A 22,893-nucleotide genomic window follows, 5' to 3' on the forward strand; every position below is an offset into this window, starting at 1 on the left:
TCTTGGCCCTTTTTTTGTCTTCTTTGCATGCTGTTTTTCCTCTGCTCAACCATTAAATGTTGGATACCATCAGGATCCAGGTGTAGGCCTTCCTTTTCCTCACTCCACACATACTCCCCTGGCGAGCCCATCCACCACAATGGCTTTAATTGTCATCTATAGGCAGATGTCACCCGAGTCTGACTATATAGCCAGATCTTGCTCCTGAGAGTCCACCTCATAAACTTACTGTCCTGCTGGACATTTTCACATAGATCTCTCAAAGCAACTTTGAAATCAACATGTCCAAATCCAAACTCAACACCAGCTTCATTGAAACTGCATTCCCTATGTCACTAATGCAGCCCAGGATTGGAATGTGGTCCAGGGTTAGCTAGAGTTGGCTCCTATATGACTGTTAACAGACTTGGGTGAGTCCCCTTGTCTCTGAACTTCTCCTCTCACATCCTCTGGAAATATCTTATACAACCTAGTCATGGAAGTCCAATAAAGTCCATGCAAGAACAATTACCGGGAAGTTTTCTGAGCTTACAATATGAGGTCATACTTGGCTTGCTTTAGAAATAAGTGACAAATACACTGAGTTGATAACTACATGAGAATTATCAATCAGGTGCGTTATTAAACTTGATTTTTCTTGGCTTGAAATATAAAGATGGCATCAAAAGAATACTTTCCAATTAAATATAAGAACTCTTAAAGGTTATAAAATTCTGAGAATAAATCTACGGTTTAGGGGAAAATAGAAGATAAGATATCATTGAATGTCATGATAATTTAATAACCACATAAGATGATGTGTTGGAAATCTTCCCAAATACAATTTTCATCCTCAAGTGAAAATGAAAAGTGCTTTTTCTTATGATCATGCCTGAGTTTTTAATTTGGCATGTGTTTTGTTAGTCTAGATTTGGGAAATGACAAATTATAAAGGTTTTAGGAACTGCTCAATTACCTAAAACAATTCTGGTCAGACTGTTTTCCAAAGTAGGGAAATCTAAGGCTACAATGAGTCATGTAAAAATTGTAATTCAATGGAAGTTCTTTCCTGACTTTACAATGGGGATACTTTCATCATCTATCCAGATCAAGATTCTCTAGGGACAAAGAAAAGGGTTCTGGTCATTCTCATAGTCTATTTTTTAGTTCAGTTTACAGGCATGAGATATTTGCCAGTATCTCAACTAACAATAAAAACATCATTAAATATTTTCTTCTATATTACTTGGCAACCTACTAGTTAAGTGTATGAGCCTTGAAGATAGTGGATCTTGGTTTTAGCCCTTATTTGGTTTCCTTACATAATAATACCTCATAAGGCTAATATATACAATCTCAGAGAGCTTCCTCAAATAGGAGCTCAATGATTATAATTACTATTATTATGATTATGCTCATACAAGTTGTATAAAGATAGAGCATGTGTTTTTATAGTTCACTCAGAGATGAAGGAACAAACTCTTACAGAGTTTTAGGTCACAGGTAAGTACCTCATGTTCATGCAAAGTATTATATTAGTGGTTGACAAGAAACAAAGAAAACAACTGAATCTATTTCTGAGGAACTTTTACCTAAACTGGGGAAGAGGATGGTTGTAGGAGAATTATAATCAGAGATATGACATTATGGGTGAAGTTAGTCATGGAAGACATCTTAGTGGAAGTGAGCCTTGAGCTCAGTTTGACTGAAGAGTAGATTATGGGTTGTAAGAAAAGAACAGGGCAGTAGGAATCATACGGATAAATTACAGAGGAGTAGTAAAACTTGACAGTTGAACAATATTCATTTTCACGTGTAATGGCAAAACAAAAATTATTACCATCTCAGTATTCATAACATTATTTCTCACCAAATTCTGGTGTTTTGATCTATTAACTGGAGGTTTGATTGAATAAAGTAGAAGATATTTAAATTTAAAGAATCAAGGCTAGTTCATTACCCAGTTGGGTGGATCATGCGTCTCTCAAAGGGGTTACAGAAAAGTCTGTTCTCATTTCATTCTTCTTTATCCCCATATCCAACATGTAGAAGCTTCACCATCCACCTCCCACCTTGAGTTGCTACATAAGTAAATAGTTTTGTATTTAGATGGTTGATTAAAAAATGCCTTCATTATAGTTACTAAAGTATGATCAAACTTAGGGGCATGTGTGGAGATGAAATTGTGGTAAAGTTGTGAACTAGGTAAGATGTATCATTGCATTTTTTTTCCTGTAACATTAGTTTTCTGCATAGCCTGAATCTCGTCATGCCCAATCTGTCTTCATCGATATTTCCTGAGCACCTGCTACACGTGAGGCTCTAAGTTGAACTCTGAGAAGCCAAAGATACATGCCCTGTATCTTTAAAGTCTCACCTAAAGTCTAGCTAAGAGATAAGAGCTGAAGGGAGGTAGGTACTTCAGAATATCTAGAAGCAGACCCAAGGGAAAGTTAGTTTTTCTTTTTTATGTGTAGGACTAGTCTTTGCCTTTATAGTGCCCTTCCAAAGGGACAATCAATGCTAGGATGAACAGTAACTGCTGTGTCTACCACTTCTACCAATAAAGTAACTATAGAACTGAATTGAATGTTCAGTTTCTGAAAGTGCTCATCTCAGAGTCATCCCCACAGAAATAAAAGGATCTTTATATTCTATCAGTTTGGAAAAAATCTACTGTAATATAATATTAAGCATAAGAAACGGAGCCTTTCTTTGATCCTTATATTTTTATTTCAAGTAAGTGTCTTAGATTTCCCTTGACATTTATTTTGTCCCGCTTCAACCTTATTCTGGAATACAGACATAGACCAGACCAAAAATACAACTTTTTTTTTTTTTAAATGAATGCATTTTGATAGAACTCTGAAGTGGTAAAAATTTTTAATAATACGTTAGTTTTTTTTTCCTCTGCTACCTGATGTCTGATGCTCTAAGGTTTATTTTCTTGATGTTTATTACATGTAAGTTTGGTTATATAAAATGGAAGGAAAAGGACAGAAGGCGCTAAATTAGGCTATGAAAGTTCTTATAACTACTTAAGAAGTTTATCAGATAACACTTCTACTTCAATGATTTTTAGGGGGACTTTCAAATGTGACCACTAATATTGTATTCAAATACTTCTTTTTGTGACAACTTAGCACCATATTCCTTTTTAATTATAACAGAATAGTAAACACATATAAAAATTTCCCTCAAACTATGTCATCTACCCTGTACACCAAAAACAGCACTTTGGTCCAAGTAATTTACAACGTGAAAAACAAATTCCGTTGCTGTACAAGGGCCTGAGAAACCCTATGCATATCCCAACTCCCCAGTTTGACGGGGCGGGGGATGAGGGGCGGGCTGTACTAGAGTGGTTGAAATTCAATAGATTTCGGTCAAAGATTTATTAAGAAAGTAAAATACAACTGTTTTTCCTGTGCTCTTTACAATTTGTCAATGTCAATCTTTTTTTCGATGGTCTCTCTGCAGGTTCACTTGGATCTTTGTGGGCCACGGTTTACCTCTAAGAGCCCCCTGTTGAGCAGGGAGAAGGAATGTGCACATTTTACTGAACATGAGTGCTTCCTTTTGCCCTCTGCGTGGGGAACGAGACTATTTTTTTTATTGGGAAGTCAGACAATGCGACTAAGCCCCACTGGCATAGGCCTATGTAAGTTCCTATTGACATAAAACTGGGAACAAATATGGGTAGAAAGAAAATAAGAGTAAAAAGGAGAAGCGCAAGAGGAGGTGAAATCAGAGGAAAGGAGCTCAAACTGGAGGAAGATGAATCAGGGGTTATTCTTCCAACTCAGCAAGGCAAGTAAACGTAACATAAGTACTGTCTTTCTGCACTCACATAGAATTTACAAGACACACAAAATGACACAAAAAGGCAGTAGGTCAACATTCTCGGCAAATGTTTAGGCAATTGAGGTAATTATTTGGTTACTCTATCTTGAATGAAGAAATCTTCAGCTTCCATTTATTCATAGTTCATCTGAATAAGAAAGTTCCAAAGTGGCTTTTCCCCCCACCAAAAAAAAACTGACTAGGGCACCTGAGTGGCTCAGTTGGTTAAGTGACTGCCTTTGGCTCAGGTCATGATCCTGGAGTCCTGGGATCAAGTCCCGCATCGGGCTCCCTGCTCAGCAGGGTGTCTGCTTCTCCCTCTGACCCTCCCCTCTCTCATGCTCTCTCTATCTCATTCTCTCTCTCAAATAAATAAATAAAATCTTAAGAAAAAACTGAATAAATGTAACTTAGGTTTACAATAGAGATCCTGAAGCAATGAACATTTTAAAATGACTTCTGAATCATCACAACACTTTTAAATAATTAAGTCATTTATTAATAAAGTGCACTTGTAGTTCACCATCAACTTCAAAGCCAGCTTGGAATCTGAGGCAAGCATTAACCCAAATATATTTCATCAAAGACTAGTTCCAGATACTCTAAAAAAATTAGCAATGCTTGTTTTTCCAGTCAGTTCTATGTATCACTTTGGAAATTGCTGCTTGAGATAATCAATGATGTAAATCAGTGATATAAAACAGCCAGTAAATTTTAGTTAAGAGACTGTTACACTGATAAAATTAATATCTCTTATTTTCTTAATTTCTCTTAATTTCTTACTCCATGTTTTCTAGATAAATTAGTGTTTCTACAGGTAATTGTGTAGCATTGATAAGGACGCTTCTTATCCACTTAAAGATCCTGAAGGATTTAAAGAGTGTTTTATTGCATTTCATGATGTTTGATTTTTTTTTATTCAAAGTATTTTTGCATTGTATTAAAAACTGTAGAGACTGTGTTGGGTTAAGATAAGATGGTTTCACTGTATTGCTGCACAGTAGAAGAAGTTAAGACCAGTTAATTCTCCAGCTCTTTGAATTTTTGGCTCAGAGAGACCTCATGGAACTTGGAAAAACTACTGAGCACATTTGTTATACCCTACGGCAGGCCTTGATTGGGAAGGGAAGAGTATATTGACCTTATGTAGAGGTGCAATGATCAATAATTAATTATTAAAATTACCAGGGGAAAAAAGCAGTGAATAAAGTATGGCCATTATATATAGTTTAACTACAATTCCTATCAATTGGAATTTTGAGAAGTGTTATATAGGGGAAAAAGTCTGGTGGTTAGTAGGTGAGAAAACCCTCTAAAGGAGGTTGGGGATAACCTGTCTGTGGTAAACAAAACAAAACAAAACAAAACAAAAACAAGACTCTAGAAGAAACAGAAGGAAGATGATGACTCAGAAAAAATAAAATAAGTTCTCTCTGGCAAAAACTGACTGATCAATCAGTGTGTGGCTCTGGACCTGAGAGAAGGAAAGAGAGGTCGGCACCTTGTTGAATTTGTTACCTGGGGTTAATTAATCTCAACCGAACTGTGCCAACAACACTTGTAAGATTTGATGGGTGAGGAAAGACCACTGCTTGATTCAAACCAAGAGGGTAGTTAGTAAGTCTTACTTAGGATTTTTTCTGATCATAAGAATTGATGGAGTTTATATAGGTAGATTTTGGGAAATACATGGTCTTCAAATAAACTATTCCTCAGATAAATTTCATTTTGGGAGGTGGGGACCAAAAGAGTACTATAATATGTATATTTTGAATTCTAATTTTATTTTACTCTTTTGATAGCACCTTTAGGAGAAGTCACAGACAGGCGCAGTTTCTAGGACTTACATCTCTTCCAATCAGGTCCTCTTGGTTTTCCACAATTCCCCAGGGGGCGATGCCTATGGTACATATCTTCCCTCGAGACTTGGATGCATGGTCCTTTAAGGCATCTCCAACATGGCGAATAACACCTAAGAGAAAAAGAAGTATTACCCTTTCTTTTAAAGCAATTACTCTCCATTGTTCTAAAGGAAATTGTGATAAATGTGTCTCGCAAGATTAAATGCACTGAATATAAAATTTTGACACATTTCTACACAAATGTTCAGAAGAGAACATAAATCTGTGGCTCTAATGTCAGATACATTTGCGGGACTTGTATATGAACTCTAGCAATGCACTTCTTTTTTCTTTTCTTTTTTTTTTTTAAGATTTTATTTATTCATTTGACAGAGAGAGAGAGATAGTGAGAGCAGGACCACAAGCAGGGGGAGTGGGAGAGGGAGAAGCAGGCCTCCCGCTGAGCAGGGAGCCCGATGCAGGGCTCGATCCCTGAGATCATGGACCTGAGATCATGACCTGAGCTGAAGGCAGACGCCCAACAACTGAGCCACCCAGGTGCCCCTCTAGCAATGCATTTCTCATTCGACTTTAAGTTCTTTTTTTCCTAAGGAAAAAAAATTAAAAAGCATCCAATGTTTTAAAAAACAAAACAAAATAAATACAATTCTTTAAACTTAGGGAATCTTTTTCTTGTACTATAAGCATAATGATTTTAGTATGGCTAAGAACCAATACCATGAGTATATCCTATAAAAAGCACCGTATAGAATATTATACGAAATCTACACCAGAGTTTGTGTATGAGTTAGGGTCATTCAAATAGAGTAGTTACTTAGATCAGATTTTGTTAAACTTGATTTCATCTTCCTATTTATTGACACGTAATGAGGAGACCCTACTTGTAAAGAAAGCCTTGGCATATTCTATGGAAAATTTATGTTGAAAATATATAAATACAGCTTTTTAGCTTCATTATTCTAATTTGTTTTCCTCTTCTGTCATAATGACCTTCCCCATCACCGTGGCCTTCCTCACCAGTTAAAAGTGAAAAAACTCATTTATAAGATGGTAGGGAACCTATCTCTTATAGTTTAATAAAGACAAATTGCATTTAAAGAAGATGCAACTTCTAATCCATTAACCCCCCCTCTGAAGTAATCATTTTTATAGACGCAAAATATATTCTCTAAGAAAAGCTGTGTCCACTTATCACAATTCCACCCATTTCTCAAGGAAAAATTCACACCTAGTGCCATCTCCTATAGGAAAGCTGAGTTGGATTTGATTTTTTTCTCCCTTTGAGCAGGATTGCAGTTTGCGTATCTTGAATTGCTATGTTATGTAACATATTCTTCTGTGAGTCACAATCACACGTGAGGGTAAAACTCCTTGTGGGGCAGGTTGGGGGGCCGGCGTCTTACGTCACCTTTGCATGTCTGAGGTGCTAGCACAGAGTCAGGGCCCCAACACCGCACGGAACTAAGCACACAAAATGCACCCGGCAATTTAATCATGGGAGAGGAGACACATGTGTGAATCACGCCATTCTGAAATATTCATAAGATCAAACAGAAAGACCCTCCTTTAAAAAAAAAATCAAATAAAAGAGTGTAAACAGCACTAATCCATACTGAGCCATGCTGGCGGTGTTGATTAGAATATCAATTTCACTTGGGAGCTTTTCTAGGGGTCTTCTAAGATGAAGTAATGGTAAAAAAAAAAAAAAGCAAATACAAGAGTTAAGCTGGGAATATCAGTGTTCATCCCCCCCATTTATATGCAAAACTCCTTTCAGGGCCCATTAGGGACAAGTTTAACTTCATGGTATGCCCTCCATCATCCACAATCCTACCTTTACCTCTGACCTAATCTGAGACGCCACCATTAGAACCTCACTTTGGGTATTGGATTGAATGCTAGCCTGGGGCGAGGCAGAGATGAACTCTTTGGTTTACAGTATTCATGCTGTTACTTCTTCCTTTGATACTGGGTGCATTTCATAAAAGAAGAAAGGTAATAAAGAACGTTCCGAGTTCCCAGAAACAGAAGATTGTTAAGAGTTTCTTTTGAACCTTTAGAAACCTCCGAGTGGGTCTGTAGATGAGGTGCAGGGGAATGCCAGGAAAACACAAGACCAAATAATCACGCGTGAATGAGGTCGCTACACTGAATGAAAGCTGGAGCCTAAAGCCTGAACAGCCACTGAAAGATAATAGCTCTGTAGATATTTGATTATTACCAAATAAACAGTAAAGAGCTGACTGAGCAGGTCATTCTAAGATCATGTCAGTTTACAGACTGAGTTAGGAATCCACCGAACAATGATGAGCATGCGCAGTCTGCAGCGTTCGCTGCTGAAATGCGCTTACGGAGTCGCATGCTGGATGTTCACAAATTCTAGGTATTGGGGAGAATTCTGAGTGCAGGTCTTGCTCAAATATTACCCAAACTGCACACAAATGAATAAACAATCTTGAGATAACATCTTATTTAAAATTAGTTGGCTAGGGTCATGCCCAGACTGTTCCCCAGCTCCAAATGTGTGCGGGCTGCACACACTTAGAGCCTTGAACCAAGTTTAAATGAACTTACTGCAGTATTCCTGGTGCATTTCCAATCGGCACTTCTGACTCAGGCTGGGGAAATACGTCAAAGCAATTTAGAGGCATCCATTCCATTATCAGTTGCACATTAATAATCTGCTGCATGTAAGCATTTAACTGTAAGTGGGTTTGTGAGAATTGATTTGACAGCCTACCTGTATCACAATATAGAGAAACTCATTTGGCAGGAGAAAAAATTGTTTGGAAATCAGAGTGTGATGTGTCTTCTATTGGTGCAGAGTTGATTTAATAAATTATGTTAAATAATAAACACACAATACTCCAGACTTTGCTGTCACAATTTATGTTCCAGATGTAATGGGCATTTTACGAAAATTAAAGCTATTTGCCTCAAACTTAAAATCACTTAAAGATCAGACACAGAGCTTCCAATTTAGAGCAAAGGTTATTCTTTAAAAAATTACTGGATGCTTATCTGGCAACCTGAGGTATTGAAAATATCTGTGAAATTCCATTAGTCATGTTTACAAATTCTGTAGAGTCAAGTATTAAATAGCCCAACCTGTTTCGCAGGTGTGTGTAATTCTTCCTGGTTGAGAACTACCTGTATGGTTATCATGTTGGTCATGAAGGGCAGAAGTATCAGAGGATGGAGAACCAGTGAATATAGACACACGGGGATGAGAGATGAGGTGGGAGAATACAAATATACTTAGCTTTAGGAGAAAATGGTCTTAGTTACAACATTCTTGTGGCCTTAGGTTGCCTTTCTCTGTCCCACTTCCAATTACCTGTGTTAACCCCTCCCGTGAATATCCACGCTCCAGTTGTCATGGCCGCTTTGATGAGACCCTTCCCAAAGACTTGCTTGAGTTTTGGTTGGAGTTCAAAGTTCTGTAGGCCCCCGTGCACGGAGATGAGAAGCTTGGGAAGCTCCAGCTGCCATTCCTTGGTCATCAGGTGCAGAAGGAGATCAGGTTTTGTATCAAAGGATACTCGCACATACTGGAAGAAGAAGGGTCACCAGTTAGGGAGACAGGGCAGGGCTGCTAGGGGTGGGGGGGCCTTATCTTTACTGACTGGAACGTGCAGTACTTGAAGAAAACCTCTCATATGAAATCTGATTTTTGAAAAAAGGCAAATCATTTTCTTTACCAAGAGAGTCTTCATTTGATGAAGGGATTCACCATTTTTAAAGGTTTTCTTGAAATTGTGATTTATTACAAACTTTAAAATGGTTTGATTTTCTAAAATGCAATGCAAGCCAACTTTTCCCAGTTATACCAACTGGGCCTGAATATCACTGTTTCTGTGACCCTGATACTTTGAGCAGTTTTGAAAAATTCTGCAGTTCTACCTAATGTAATGAGAATTTTAAAGCAAGGTAACAACTGACTACATTTATTTAATCTATAATAACTGCATACTAAATATTTCTTAAAGAAGACAAGTGACAAAAGGCATGCCAATCATTCTTGTAGAATAATCGAAAAAAATTAAAGTGTATATCAGATTTCAAGGTATTAGCAGATGCACCTGGAAATAAGTATACTAAGTATATATAAATGAAATGCCATAAATACATACAATGATAAACATGTATATAATCACATACATACTTATTTAGGTCTCAGTTTAATTATATAAAGACTTCCATCTTTATCTGGAAACAATTAAATTACTGGGCAAATATATTTGAAAGCCTTTTGAAATGCATTGCTGAGTGGGCATGAAAAGAGCCAATATTCAGATTCCCAAACAAAGTAGAAGCTGGAACCTCAGGAGACAAGGAAGGACCAAAGCAGGCTTTGGACTTGAGGGTTTCTCCTAAACCCTGGCAGATGTGGGCACCTGCTTTACTGGCTTTATGCAGTACGGACAAATTTAATGGAGGAACCCCATGTAAGCTGGGATACTTCAAAGGGCTCCATTCTCAAGTGTAAGGAAGAAAAAAGGGAGCAAAAGTCTGATGTACAGAAGAAGAGAGCAAGGAAGCCTGCCTGCTTCTACCTTGGTTCTGAGTGGATGGGGAAAAAAATTCCCCTCTGATTATTTATAAACCAGGGGGCCCTCACAAAGGCTTTGATCCACATTCACACTATCAGTGTGGCTTGAAAAACACCAAAGTACTTGATTTAAAATGGTTCTGGCTGGGTAATGGCTCCAGATAATCAGCATAAGCAAATGCAAATCCTCTGTGGAGGAAAGAGCCCTCAATCCGGAGCTCAGATAGTTTCCATGGGAAAATAAACATTTCATAGAAAAAAAATAAAATCACGTCTTACATAAGGAAATCCAGCAGTATGAATGAGAACCAAAAGAAATAACAGGAAGCAGAATAAGATCCTCAAAGATACTGAAATATTCAGAGAATATAAAATAGCTATATTTAATATGTTAAAAACACAAATGAGATTATTGAATGTATCAGTAAGGAACAATAGGCTATGGGGAATGACTAATACTTTTTAAAATTATTATTAACATACAATGTATTATTTGTTTCAGGGGTACAGATCTGTGATTCATCAGTCTTACACAATTCACAGCGCTCCCCATAGCACATACCCTCCCCAATGTCCATCACCCAGCCACCCCATCCCTCCCACCCTCCTCCATCCAGCAACCCTCACATTGTTTCCTGAGATTAAGAGTCTCTTATGGTTTGTCTCCCTCTCTGGTTTCATCTTGTTTCATTTTTCCCTCCCTTCCCCTATGATCCTCTGTCTTGTTTGTCAAATTCCTCATATCAGTGAGATCATATAATTGTCTTTCTCTGATTCACTTATTTCGCTTAGCATAATACCCTCTAGTTCCATCCACGTCATTGCAAATGGCAAGATTTCATTTTTTTTTTAAAAGATTTTATTTATTTATTTGACAGAGAGAGACACAGCGAGAGAGGGAACACAAGCAGGAGGAGTGGGAGAGGGAGAGGGAGAAGCAGGCTTCCCGCGGAGCAGGGAGCCCGATGCGGGGCTCGATCCCAGGACGCTGGGATCGTGACCTGAGCCGAAGGCAGACGCTTAACGACTGAGCCACCCAGGCGCCCCAAGATTTCATTTTTTGATGGCTGCATAATATTCCATTGTATATATATACCACATCTTCTTTATCCATTTATCTGTTGATAGACATGTAGGCTCTTTCCATAGTTTGGCTATTGTGGACATTGCTGCTATAAACATTGGGGTGCCCATGCCCCTTCAGATCGCTACATTTGTATCTTTGGGGTAAATACCCAGTAGTGCAATTGCTGGGTCATAGGGTAGCTCTATTTTCAACTTTTTGAGGAACCTCCATACTGTTTTCCTGAGTGGCTGCACCAGTTCACATTCCCACCAACAGTGTAAGAGGATTCCCCTTTCTCCGCATCCTTGCCAACATCTGTCATTTTCTGACTTGTTAATTTTAGTCATTCTGACTGGTGTGAGGTGGTATGACCAATACTTTTGAAAAAGAATCAAAAGCAACTTCAAGAAATAAAAAAATAATAATTTAAAGAAAAATACAATAGAAAAATTAAGCTACAGATTAGACAACGCTAATGAATAGATCCAGAGAAATCGACCAGATGCAGCCTAGAAAGACAAAGGAATTAAAAACGGAAGCAAAATTGAAAACCTTGGAGAAGATGATCTGAATTCTAGATGGAAGTAAAAGAGATAATGGGCAAGAAGCAATACTCGAACAGATGCTGGCTAGGAATTTCTTAGAAATGTTGAAAGATACAGATTCTCAGATCCAGGAATGTCAATGAATCCCAAGCAGGATAAATAAAAACAAACACCACTCAGAGACACCTCACAGAGAACACCAAAGGGAAGGAAATAAAAAAACCTTCAAAAGCTGCCAGAAAATAAGACAAATCCCCTACAAAGAAACAGTCATTTAAGACAGAAGGTCTATTCCTCAACAGCAAAAATGGATGCCACAAGCCAGTGTCTTCAATGTGCCAAGGGGAACTGTCAGGGTAAAATTCTATATTCAGCGAAAATATATCTTCCAAAAATGAGAGCAAATTATAGACATTTTCAGACTACCCAAACTGAAAATTTATCTCTAGCAGACTTTCCTGAAGGAAATTTTAAAATACATATATAGCAGGGAGAAATTACATGATCCCAAATGGATAATCTGGGATACAAGAAAGAATCACAAACAAAGATATTAGCAAATACACGGTAAATCTAAAAAAGCACTGGGTGTAGAATATAAATGATGATAATGTCTAATTTATGGTGGGAAGGTACAGAACTAAAGCACTGGACAATACAGCATTTAACTGGGTGGAAGTTATCAGGATGAAAGCATTCTAAAGTCTGTATGTTGCGTGGGAGAGAAGAGAAAGGTACTGATTAACTCTGGAATTTGTTAGGTATTAATGTTGAGGTAGCGTAACCACAGAAAGAACAGAACAGCATGTAACCACACCAACATATGCTTTTGGATGTATAAACAAATAAGGTTATGCAGGAGGTGACAATTTATTGGAATATTTTTGGATCTAGGAGACCCCGTTGTTGCAAAAACCTCAGAAATTACGTCAATTCTTTTGTTAAAATGCTTTTTAAATATATTTAGTTGAAATGAGAGGCAAAGTAGAAGAAAAAATGAAAGCAGCTTGACAACATTAACTGCATCATCAAGAAATACCAAAGAGCTAAAGTTTCCTATATACGTGTATACTAGAAATCCAAAGAGGTGTTGGAATCTAATAAGCTGGTTCTGTGTTAATTTAATCTATGCAGCAACAATCAATTTCAGAATGGAAAGGGTAAGGGTTGGCAATTTTAGCTAAGTGCATTATACCAACAGAATTTAACTAGAGCTCACAAGATGAGAAGTGGCAAATTTTGTGCACAAACTTTCATGCAGAGGGCAAGAACTTTCCAATACGTATCCACAGAAATTTTCAATAACAATGTGCATTTTTGTGCCACGCAAGGAGCCTTGGGGCTGAAGAGTGGGCATTGCAGTGGTAGAAGCAAGCACAATGTTTCTTAAATAAAGGCTATGTTATTCTCTCTCTCTATTGTTAAATTTATTAACTCATTGAGTGACTCTAAGAAAAACATCTAGATAATAGATGCTATAAGATGAAAGAATAAAATGTTTTCTGTGCCTGTGCACTGTAGTTAAAATTTGGCGGCCCTGCTGAATTGAATTTATGACATTTTGACTAATTTCAGAAAGGGATATTTAGTGAAATAAATTAGGGCTGGGACTCCCAAGGCTTCCAAACTATACAAACCAAAAATGCTTAGTGTGGGAGATGGTAAAAAAAAAAAAAAAATTGCTTTTTAAGTGACTGTTCTCTCCTTTACCCTCTTATACCTTCAAAAAAGAAAAAAAGAACCCCAGGAAAGTGACCAAAAAAAAAAAAAAAAAAAAATCTACAGAATGTGTTAAAATTCCTTTTGAAGCAGCCTAATCTTTTTCCTAGTTAAGAAAAGCTTGCTCGTGATCACAGAACTCTTGTTACTCTGAGTGCTCTAGTAGGGAATGAATGACCTTGGATCACCTTGTCCCCAGCTCTGTCTTACAGATGGGGAAACAGAGGCACTTGCTGTCCAGTCTGTGTAAGGTCACATTGCTGGTGGGCCCTCTTCACATATTTCTCTCTGCTCTCAATTTCTTAATTCTATTGAGAACCGCCCCCCCCAAGCCCCAAACCAAGACCTTTTTGTATTTACTATGCCCCAGCACATACATTATCATGACTCCTCCCGGTAATGAGGAGGTTGGTATCATCCACATTTCACTGCTGGGGGACAGAAAGGATCCATCAGGTTCTCAAGTTCAACTGATAGTTAGTGGTAATGACAGGATCCATAGCCCAGGTTTGCTGACTCCAGAGTCCTTGCTCTTGACCTCAAAGTAAAAATGCCCCTCTCTTCTTCTCCTTTTCTTTCACCTATAAGCAGTCTCAAAGTTCTAATGATCCATCAGCCTCCAAAAGGCTTCTCAACCCCATACCCTCACCAAGACATCAACAGACAGAGTTCTTTCTCCCATTCCTTTTTGATCCCACTATTTCTCAGTTCCAAGTGTTACATTATATGTAAACTCTCATTCTGCCTGTCCTGGTCCTCCCTGCTTTGGCTTGACCCCACCTAGAGGTGTTTCCCCACTTCTCTCTGTATTTGGCTAATGCTGTTCCCTAAGTTGTAGGCTACCCAGTTCCTCCCTTTCTCGTCTACAGAAATCATTCTCATCTATCAAAGGCTTTTACTGACTTTTCCTGAGAATCCAAGCTCATATCGATGCAGCATAACTCTTGACCTAACCCAACTGGATTTTTTTTTCCCCCTGTTGTTTCTTGTACTTGTCAGTTCTATCTGCCCATGTCACAGGATCTTTGAGGGCAGGGACCATGTTTGACCTGATCGTGATTTTTGATAAAACCTTCATATTGGCTATGAAGTAGTCAATCCTAGAAATGGAATGGAACTTAGAAGTATCTTAGCAATCATGGGAACTAGAAATCATTAAGTTCAATTCTTCTGCTTTACAGGGAAAGACAGGGAGAGCCAGGGAAAGTGAGTGACTGGGACCTCCAAACTAGCTGTCTAATCATCAACCACTCATCTAGTTCATGATTAAAGCTACTGTTGCACTGGAAACTCTCGGTGGAGCCGTGTTTCTCAGAATTTAATGTACACAACTCACCTGGGGACCTTGTCAAAAATGCAGGTTCTGATCTAGTAGGCCTGGGGTGGGGCTCATGGTTTTGCATTTCTGACTAGCTCCCCAGGGACCGCATGAGAAGCAAAGATTACAACTCTTCCCCAGACCAAAGATTCTAAGCGGTGTCTTGTGTTTCTCATTGGGCCAAAGGATAGAAAGAACACTCAATATTTTACATGAAACTCACAGAGAGGAATGGGGGAGATACCGGAGGAATTACTTAGGCGACAATAAATAAGAAAACACAGCTATTTTCAGCTACCCAAATTATCTCCAATGACCTAAATCCCTTGGAGAATAAAAGGCAAGATTTTTTTTTTAAAGGAAGAATTTAAATGAATCCATTAATTGTTTTTGTTATTGTTATGGTTTAGTAACTCAAATGATTTGGGGGATAAGAGGCTAATTAAAACAAAGGGATAAAATGACATTTGACAATGATCTGAAGATGTCAATTTTTAAATTATATTCTTATACCCATAAAAAGCAGGTTAGTCAGGAACTCTCCAGATGCTTGTAATGTAACAGCTAACTCATGTGCCGAATCAGCAGCTTCAAGGTCATAAATGGCTGTCCCCAGAGCTAATAAGCGGTCAATGTGATTTGAAATTAGGAGCTATTTTGGTTGTCAAGATAAGCAGTTTTGACCGTCTACCTGTGAGCTCATTGATTGCTAAGGGATCACCTTACAAATAACAAGAAATCTTCCTGATGGGTATGCTACATTTTGTCACCTGGGCAGTACCCTGATGTGGCGAAGTGTGCTTCCATTTATAGATTTTCCAGTCATGAGCAGCATCACACTCTGGCATCAGGCACAGGCCCTGTGAGTCATTTGGCCAATTTGCACACCTTCTCTTATGAAATGGGGGTGATCCCGACCACCTCACAGGACACTGGGAGGACCAAACTGTGGAAAATCCCCTGGTATGGCAGAAAAACCAATACATGAAAATTGAATGAAGGTTACAAACACTCACCTTAGAAATGACTTCTGCGTACAACAGGATCCAAATAACTTGCCTTTAACTCTTTTGTGGATAGGTTAAAGGAGCACTTTGTTTCTCAGCTCTGAGTTATCTGGGGGAGTGACTGGTGCCGGTGTTTATCTATATAAAAGTACCTGTTGAGAGCAAAAATGCTACCTTTGCCCTGGGCTGCCTCACCCATCCTTCACCCTTAGTTCCTCAATTTATAATTTCTAGAGATAAACTGAGCTCGAATAAGTTGCCCATGCCTAGAATAATCTCCTTTTCCTTTCTATCCTTAGCGCCCCCGCTGGGTAGTGGAAAGCCTGTGTGATGAGCTAATGACATCCAGAACAGCACTTCAAGAATGTTCTATATAAAATAGGGATTCACTCTGGTTGAAATTGTCCTATTGGATCTGTTCTTAGGTGCTTTGGAGGCCAATGCATACAGCATGATTTTCACAAAGAACACACATTTTGAGTTCCAAACCACAAACTTGTGAGACTCTGATAGAAAACTAGGGATTTCTTCTGCTCAAATGGCACAGGGCTTCGGTAGCTGCTGCTTGAGTTTTTGTTCTGCCTGATGCTAAATGTCTTTCTGTGTAGCAGGTGACTTCACCGGAGGTTTTTCTAAAGCCACTCTTACTGCTTTGTCAGTAGAAACGTTACTATTCACTTATCAAAACAGGACTTGACTTTACCCATGGGCCTCCCTTTGTGGGTCACAGGTGTGTCAGAGACTAGACGATATGATTTTGACTTTATAACTAACCCAGGGTGGGCAAAAGCTCTGTGCGCGCGCGCGCGCGCATGTGTGGGTGACACAGAGAGAGAGAGAGAGAGAGAGAGAGAGATTGTCATTACAACTTAGGACAGGCTGGGGTTGTTTAATTAAAATATAATAAAAATTCTGGACTGGATTGGAACTCTGAACTTGAGAGTTGGTGGAATAATTTGGCTCTCATAATGAATGAGTCACCTCTTCAGCCCTAAATTTTTATTCCGGTAACTTTGCCCGGCTTTTTAAATGAAAATGTAAAAGAACTGCAGAATGATAAATCTGGCTACGCTCCTGGAAACGGTAAATCCTCTTCCTAATACTGTGAAGCTGTCTTTAATTCCTGGAAATTATCAGTTGGTATTTGTAAGTAGTGCTTGTTTGGAGTAATGGTAATAGCACTGCTAACTCTATTTGAATGCTTATTTTGAATGCTTTGCTTCCGAGGCTGTAGGGGGACATTCGGCCCATTTTCCTTTATGTTGAGAAATGTGATAAGCATCATTTCACTTTTTAAATTCTTTGTAGCCACATTTTTAAGTGAGTACTTTTAATTAAAACTGTGGCCAAGGATGACACGTCATATCAGACTGCTAAGACAATTTTGCTGGTACCAGCTTTCTAAGTCCCTGGAGTTTCTAGTTTTGCAGCAAGAGTTTAATACTTATGGTGGTTTCATGCACGTAAAAGTTCCCTAGAAGGAAACTACTTGGAGAGCAAATGTGTGGTGTCACTGGTGATCGCATTCCTAGTTTGTTGACCCACAAAACTTTGGAAATGAAAAATGCCATTGCAATTTAGTCTATATTGTTTTTGTGATTCCTCAGTGTTAGATACCAGGTACTTCCAGGTGACAGTTGCTGGCTGAGAAGCCAAAGCTAAAGGTTTAGAAATATCAAACTCCACTGAGCATATAAATAGGTCATAGGGGGGGTACTCTCTGCATTTTCTGCCGGAATTATTTAGCATAAAATTTTCGAGAGGCAAAGAGATGGGAATTTTCTAAAGGCAAGATGGGTTTCTTCCCTTCCTTTCCTTAGGTCTATGATTGGGACCAGAAATTTAAGTGATAAATTCTAGTTTTATTCTCAGTTTCAGAAGGGCCTCCCAAAGGTACTGCTAATTCAGTGGCCTAAAGATTAAAAGGTAGAAAGTAGGAATCAATGGAACAAATACCAAACCCCTCAAATACCTTACCATACTTATGGAAAGCTGCTTAGTTAGCCAATGTCTAGGGATTAGCTGTTTTATTTTGTGAAATGGGATTCATTTAGTTTCGTATTTGGTATGTGTCAGTCAGTGATGAAACCCAGATTAAATTTGCATAATTCAAAGAAAGACAATTTAAAAAAAGATCAAATTCAATCCCATAGCATTTTAAGAGTGTAAGATTGTAGATGACGTGCTGCCAACAGACTCCCTACCCTCAATCCTCCCACTGATAATTCTCAGAGTAGAAGGCTTTCATCCCGGCAGACTCGATGGTTAGAGCTTTAAGTGTGACAATGAGGCAGAGGAACAATTACCTAAATTATATAAAAACTATAATAAGGGGCTCAACCTGATCTAATAAACAGAGTGAATAGCAAGGGAAAACCTGAAGATAATTATATGAATGACTTGAGAGGTTTAAATACAAGTCCTTAATTAGGTTATACTTACCTGGTCCACAAGTCAGCTCAGCATTAATTGGAAGAGACGATTAGTAGCAAATAAGATTCTGTATAATCAAGTCCAGCACTGTCCCCTCTTCTAAAGAACTTACAGCCGTAGCCCCAGATAAGGAAGAGTCTTTGAGAGAGAGCCCAGGGTCTGCTGCGGGGCCATCTTGCGACTGCTCTCTAAGTCAGTTTTAAAAAGTCACCTAGAACTCACACTAATAAGACAATGTCTAACCCAGAGCTTTAGTATCTTACTATCTTCTTCCTTGGTCCTCATGTTCTAACTTTTATGAGGCACCTGAATGAACTGCCAGGTCCTCCAATAGCCCAGGAATGGCATTTGGGGCAGGCCAATTTGGTAGGACGTGGCTTAGTGCTGAGAAGAGAAGGGAGTGAGGATCCTTCACTCACTGTCAGCTACCAGGGTGTCTCCTGCCCGGGTCATGATTTCTTTGCAAAGTGAGAGAGATGCTGGATCCATTGCTACCACACTTTCCCAGGCTTGTCGAGCCTGGGAATTGAGGACAGAATACCACAAAGTGCTGGGGAAAGCTCAGAAAATGGTTCCATTAACCTAGGATGTAATTTTACAAAGACCTCCTCCTGCTCGTAGCTTTTGAGTTTAATTAACCTCATCAAATAATAGTAATTTTCTAATTCTACTGAAAAGTTTTCAAAGCCCTTACAAGACAGTGAGAAATATAATAGTAATTAGCTTCCCTTCAAAACATCTCCTATAGTCTATACCAAGCATACACGACAGAGAAGAAACAGAACTGATGGTGAGTCCTGAGGAACTTGGGTTCAAGAATTTATCTTTGTCATTACATAACCAAGTATCTCTCAGAAAAGAATTGAACTTCTCTGGGCTCCGGTCTTCTCGTCTATAAAACAGGTAGAGAGATTGAGATGATTTAGTCCTTTTTAAGCCTGGCTGAATAGAATAACCTGGCTCATTTTTAAAATACTTCAAATGCCCAGGTTCCATCTCAGACCAGCGAGGGAGACTCTCTGGCAATGATTCTTGGCCACGGGTATCTGTAGAAGTGCACGGGTCATTGTGATCCTCCAAGCAGAGAACCACTGCATCACTCCCTCCAGTGTCTTTGGTGACCAAAGCTCTGTGGTGTCCCTAGGTGAAGACACACGGACATAACGTTTCTGAGCAGATAAGGTTTCCCCATGGCCCACCACATTTTAATAAAGATTATCTTTTCTCCAACTGAACCTTCTACCATACTCCAGTGAATTCTGCCTCACATTGTGTCCAGACCACAATGGCATTTTGAAGACCCAAGTGCCTCATCTTGGGCGGTCTTGAAGGTAAAAATTAATGTTATGTATATATTTTTTTCTCTTTTTTTTTTTTAATAATAAAGGTCAAAATTAATCTGCCCTCTAGAGCTCTTTGCTCACTTTGCTAAAAATCATCTCAACTTCCAAATATTCTTGTCAGGAACAGGGATCAAAGACAGTAAGTTATTGACCTGTTTCCCTTCAATCGTGGTGAATATTTAACCCTGCCTTCCCCATCTGAAGACTAACATTCTTTAACAGACAGTAGTTGCTGATTTTTTCCTTTGTCCAAACTGCATGCCAGTTTGTTGGGGAGGGCAAGAAGTAAGGGAGGCCCAGGTTGGCACAAAACCACCACCCTGCCTGATAAAACCAGACATCTGACCTGTTGTCAGCTCCGCCCCTTGGTCTAGACAGGAGAATCAGAATCATTCAAGGCCAGGTATTCAAAGTGGACAAAATGCTCATTGTCTCTGAATAGCGGGGACTCTCACTAGCTAAATATTTGGTTGTACACACCCCCCAAAAAAAGAAAGAAAGAAGAAAAAGAAAGAAAGAAAGAAAGAAAGAAAGGGAAAGGAAAGGAAAGGAAAGGAAGGAAGGAAGGAAGGAAGGAAGGAAGGAAGGAAGGAAGGAAGAAAGAAAGAAAGAAAGGGAAAGGAAAGGAAAGGAAAGAAGGAAAGGAAAGGAAAGGAAAGGAAAGAAAGAAAGAAAAAGAAAGAAAGAAAAAGAAAGAAAGAAAGAAAGAAAGAAAGAAAGAAAGAAAGAAAGAAAGAAAGAAAGAAAGAAAACTGGTCCTCGTTTGGCTGATTAGACTCTGAAAGAAAGGTTTTTCCTCGTAGTGTCTGCTCTGAGACCATCGAGGACATGAGAGACCTAATCTCAGGGCCCACTTCACGGTCACACTGCTCAGAAAGGCAGTGCTTAGAGTTTAATGCTCTGCACTTGCTGTCTTGAAATCCTTAACAGTTTTATCCTTGAATCTGTGTTTTGTACATGAAGTCTGATGAAGTCTGATGGGACGGTAGAGCATGCACAGAGGGCTTGGGGCCTCAGTTCACATGTGGTCCACGGTCCCCATTTCCCACCTCCTCCTGCTGCCTCCCTGGGACAGGGGATCTCAGCCACCTGCTCTCATCTCTGGTGTCCCAGCCAGTCGAGCCTCTCCACCCCAATCTCGCCTGGGGAAGAAACAGGGTTTGTGCTCCATCATCACCCTCCATCACTGACTGGGACCTGGGTGCAGGCGAGGGGAGGGGCAGGGTTAGATGTATTTCCTGTAGCATTTCAGGACAGAGCAAGGAAGTAGCTCTCCCTGCCTTAGGCTAGTCATGCTGTGGAGTGTTTCCTAGGTGACTTGGTGGAAAGATTCACCCACAACAGATCCCGAGCACGTCCCACCACGGAGACAGCCATTCCCTGGATTGTTGCCTGTCTACTGTGAGTTGGGGCTGTCAGCCGTGGCAACGGGGGACTGCCTTCCCTGCCCCAGCTGGGGGCCTACATTTTCATTTTACACTGGGATCTAAAATCATGTAGCTGATCTTTCCTAACCTGATTGCCGACAGATAGTTCTGGGTTTTGTAGAGCTACGTGAGGCTTGGGGAGGGCTATCAAAGTTCGATGTCATATGTATTCACACTTCCAGAGGAGAGGGAAAGATTTGCCTCTTCAAGTTTTTCCTCTGCTGCTAAATGTCATAATATACATATATCATATATCAGCTGTGCGACGTGGGGCACAAAGCTCGCGGGCACCAAACACCCTATGACGTCACTGGGTGTACCACTCCACAATGATCATTGCCTAATAAGCCACTTCCTCATCTGTGGGACTTTCTCTCTTTTGGGGGCGCACTTCATTCTCAACATTATCATAGTCTCATCTCCAATGAAGAACTTTGGCCCCTCATGGGTCCATTTCCATCCCTTTGCTTTTTCTTTTCTTTCTTTCTTTCTTTCTTTTTTTTTTTTTGCAGCACTTTTCTTAAAGAATGAACTTACATGACTTTTAATTAATGCATGGTTCCAGAGGATCCCCAGTGTATATGGTTCAATCCCATACTGTGAATGGGAATTGTGCTGAGCTGGGGACTCTTAATGACTTTGTGTAGGGGAATACATCCCTTGGGTGGATGAGGACATTGCCAAATTTCCATTGCCCTTGGTTCTGCACAGGCCAAGACCCCACCCCATCACCTTTTCCCCCCAGGCCTTACAGGGGGTTGCTCATAGCATCCTCTTCTTCCCAATACACTGCTCAAAATTGTTTTTACTCTAATGTATAGCTCAGTATTGATTTTCTTAGGGGAAAACTATGAGAATAGCTCGGTCAGCCATTCGTGGTGAAGAAAATCCTGCAGGAGTGAGGGAATAGAGGGAAAGGGGAGGAGAGATGAAAGGGGAGAGAGGTGGCTTTTTTGCACATTTTTAGTCTGTGACTAGTGTGAAGTGACTTCCCTTGCATTTTGCAGTAAGCTTCTCTAAGCAAAATTTCCTCTCCAAACTCGGAAAACTTCGTGAGCCTCAGAGCAGTCACCTCCAACTGCCTCACCCTCAACTAACTCTCTCTGTTAGAAGCAAGCTTGTTGAAATATAGCATTTCTAGAATTTCCAAAAACATATGGTATACTTTCCTCCTGGAAAAAAATCTGTCGGCCAAGTAGGGAGAGGTTCATGATGAAAGCTGAAATTTAGAAGCAACAACTCTTAGAAGTAAAATCTGTATTATTTCCTAAAGCCTCCGTTCCAAACAAAACGCTTTTCATATGGAGCTCTTCTACTGAGAACTTTATTGAACACAGCTGCCTGGAGCAAAAGCACTCACTTTAGATGGCAAGATCTCTGTTAGAACAGTCTGGGTTGATCATTTCTACCTTGAATTAAAAGAATGCTAGTTACCAATAGAACCAAACAGAAACCTAAAGGTAAGATTTTTTTTTTCCCTTTTTTTTTCTTTTTTACCAAAGGAGACAGAAAAACATGCCCCAAGGGATGAGACCCAGAGAGTAACATAATAAACAGTGGATCACTATAGAAAGCTACTTGTTACTATTAATAATAACAATAGTCACCACATCCGATAATCATACTAATTATTTAAAAAATCCCGGGAGGAATTTTCTTTTCCCCATTCTATAGAGGAGAGCAGAGATGCATAGGGCCAAGGTCATCAGAGCCCCTTGCCCAGCCTGGATCTGGCAGAGGTGGGACTGAGCCCAAAGGCTCAATCTCCAGCTCTTCACCTCTCCTTTACAGGACGTGAG

At 39.5% G+C, this 22,893-nt stretch overlaps 1 protein-coding gene across 8 annotated transcripts in view; it reads right to left on the bottom strand.

Annotated features, from left to right (window-relative positions):
- The window catches only part of TRPM3 (transient receptor potential cation channel subfamily M member 3), a 493,595-nt gene that overhangs the window by 226,228 nt on the left and 244,474 nt on the right, over positions 1-22,893 (bottom strand). For all 8 annotated transcript variants that reach the window (XM_078061329.1, XM_078061328.1, XM_078061333.1 and 5 more), the window contains exons 4-5: positions 9,022-9,235; positions 5,670-5,794 (exon numbers count right to left, since the gene is read on the bottom strand). In XM_078061329.1, the coding sequence (XP_077917455.1) occupies positions 5,670-5,794; positions 9,022-9,235 (339 nt within the window). The remainder of the gene's footprint in view (positions 1-5,669; positions 5,795-9,021; positions 9,236-22,893) is intronic.

Source organism: Halichoerus grypus, chromosome 14, assembly GCF_964656455.1.
Source record: "Halichoerus grypus chromosome 14, mHalGry1.hap1.1, whole genome shotgun sequence".
In the NCBI taxonomy this organism is placed as follows: Eukaryota; Metazoa; Chordata; class Mammalia; order Carnivora; family Phocidae; genus Halichoerus; species Halichoerus grypus.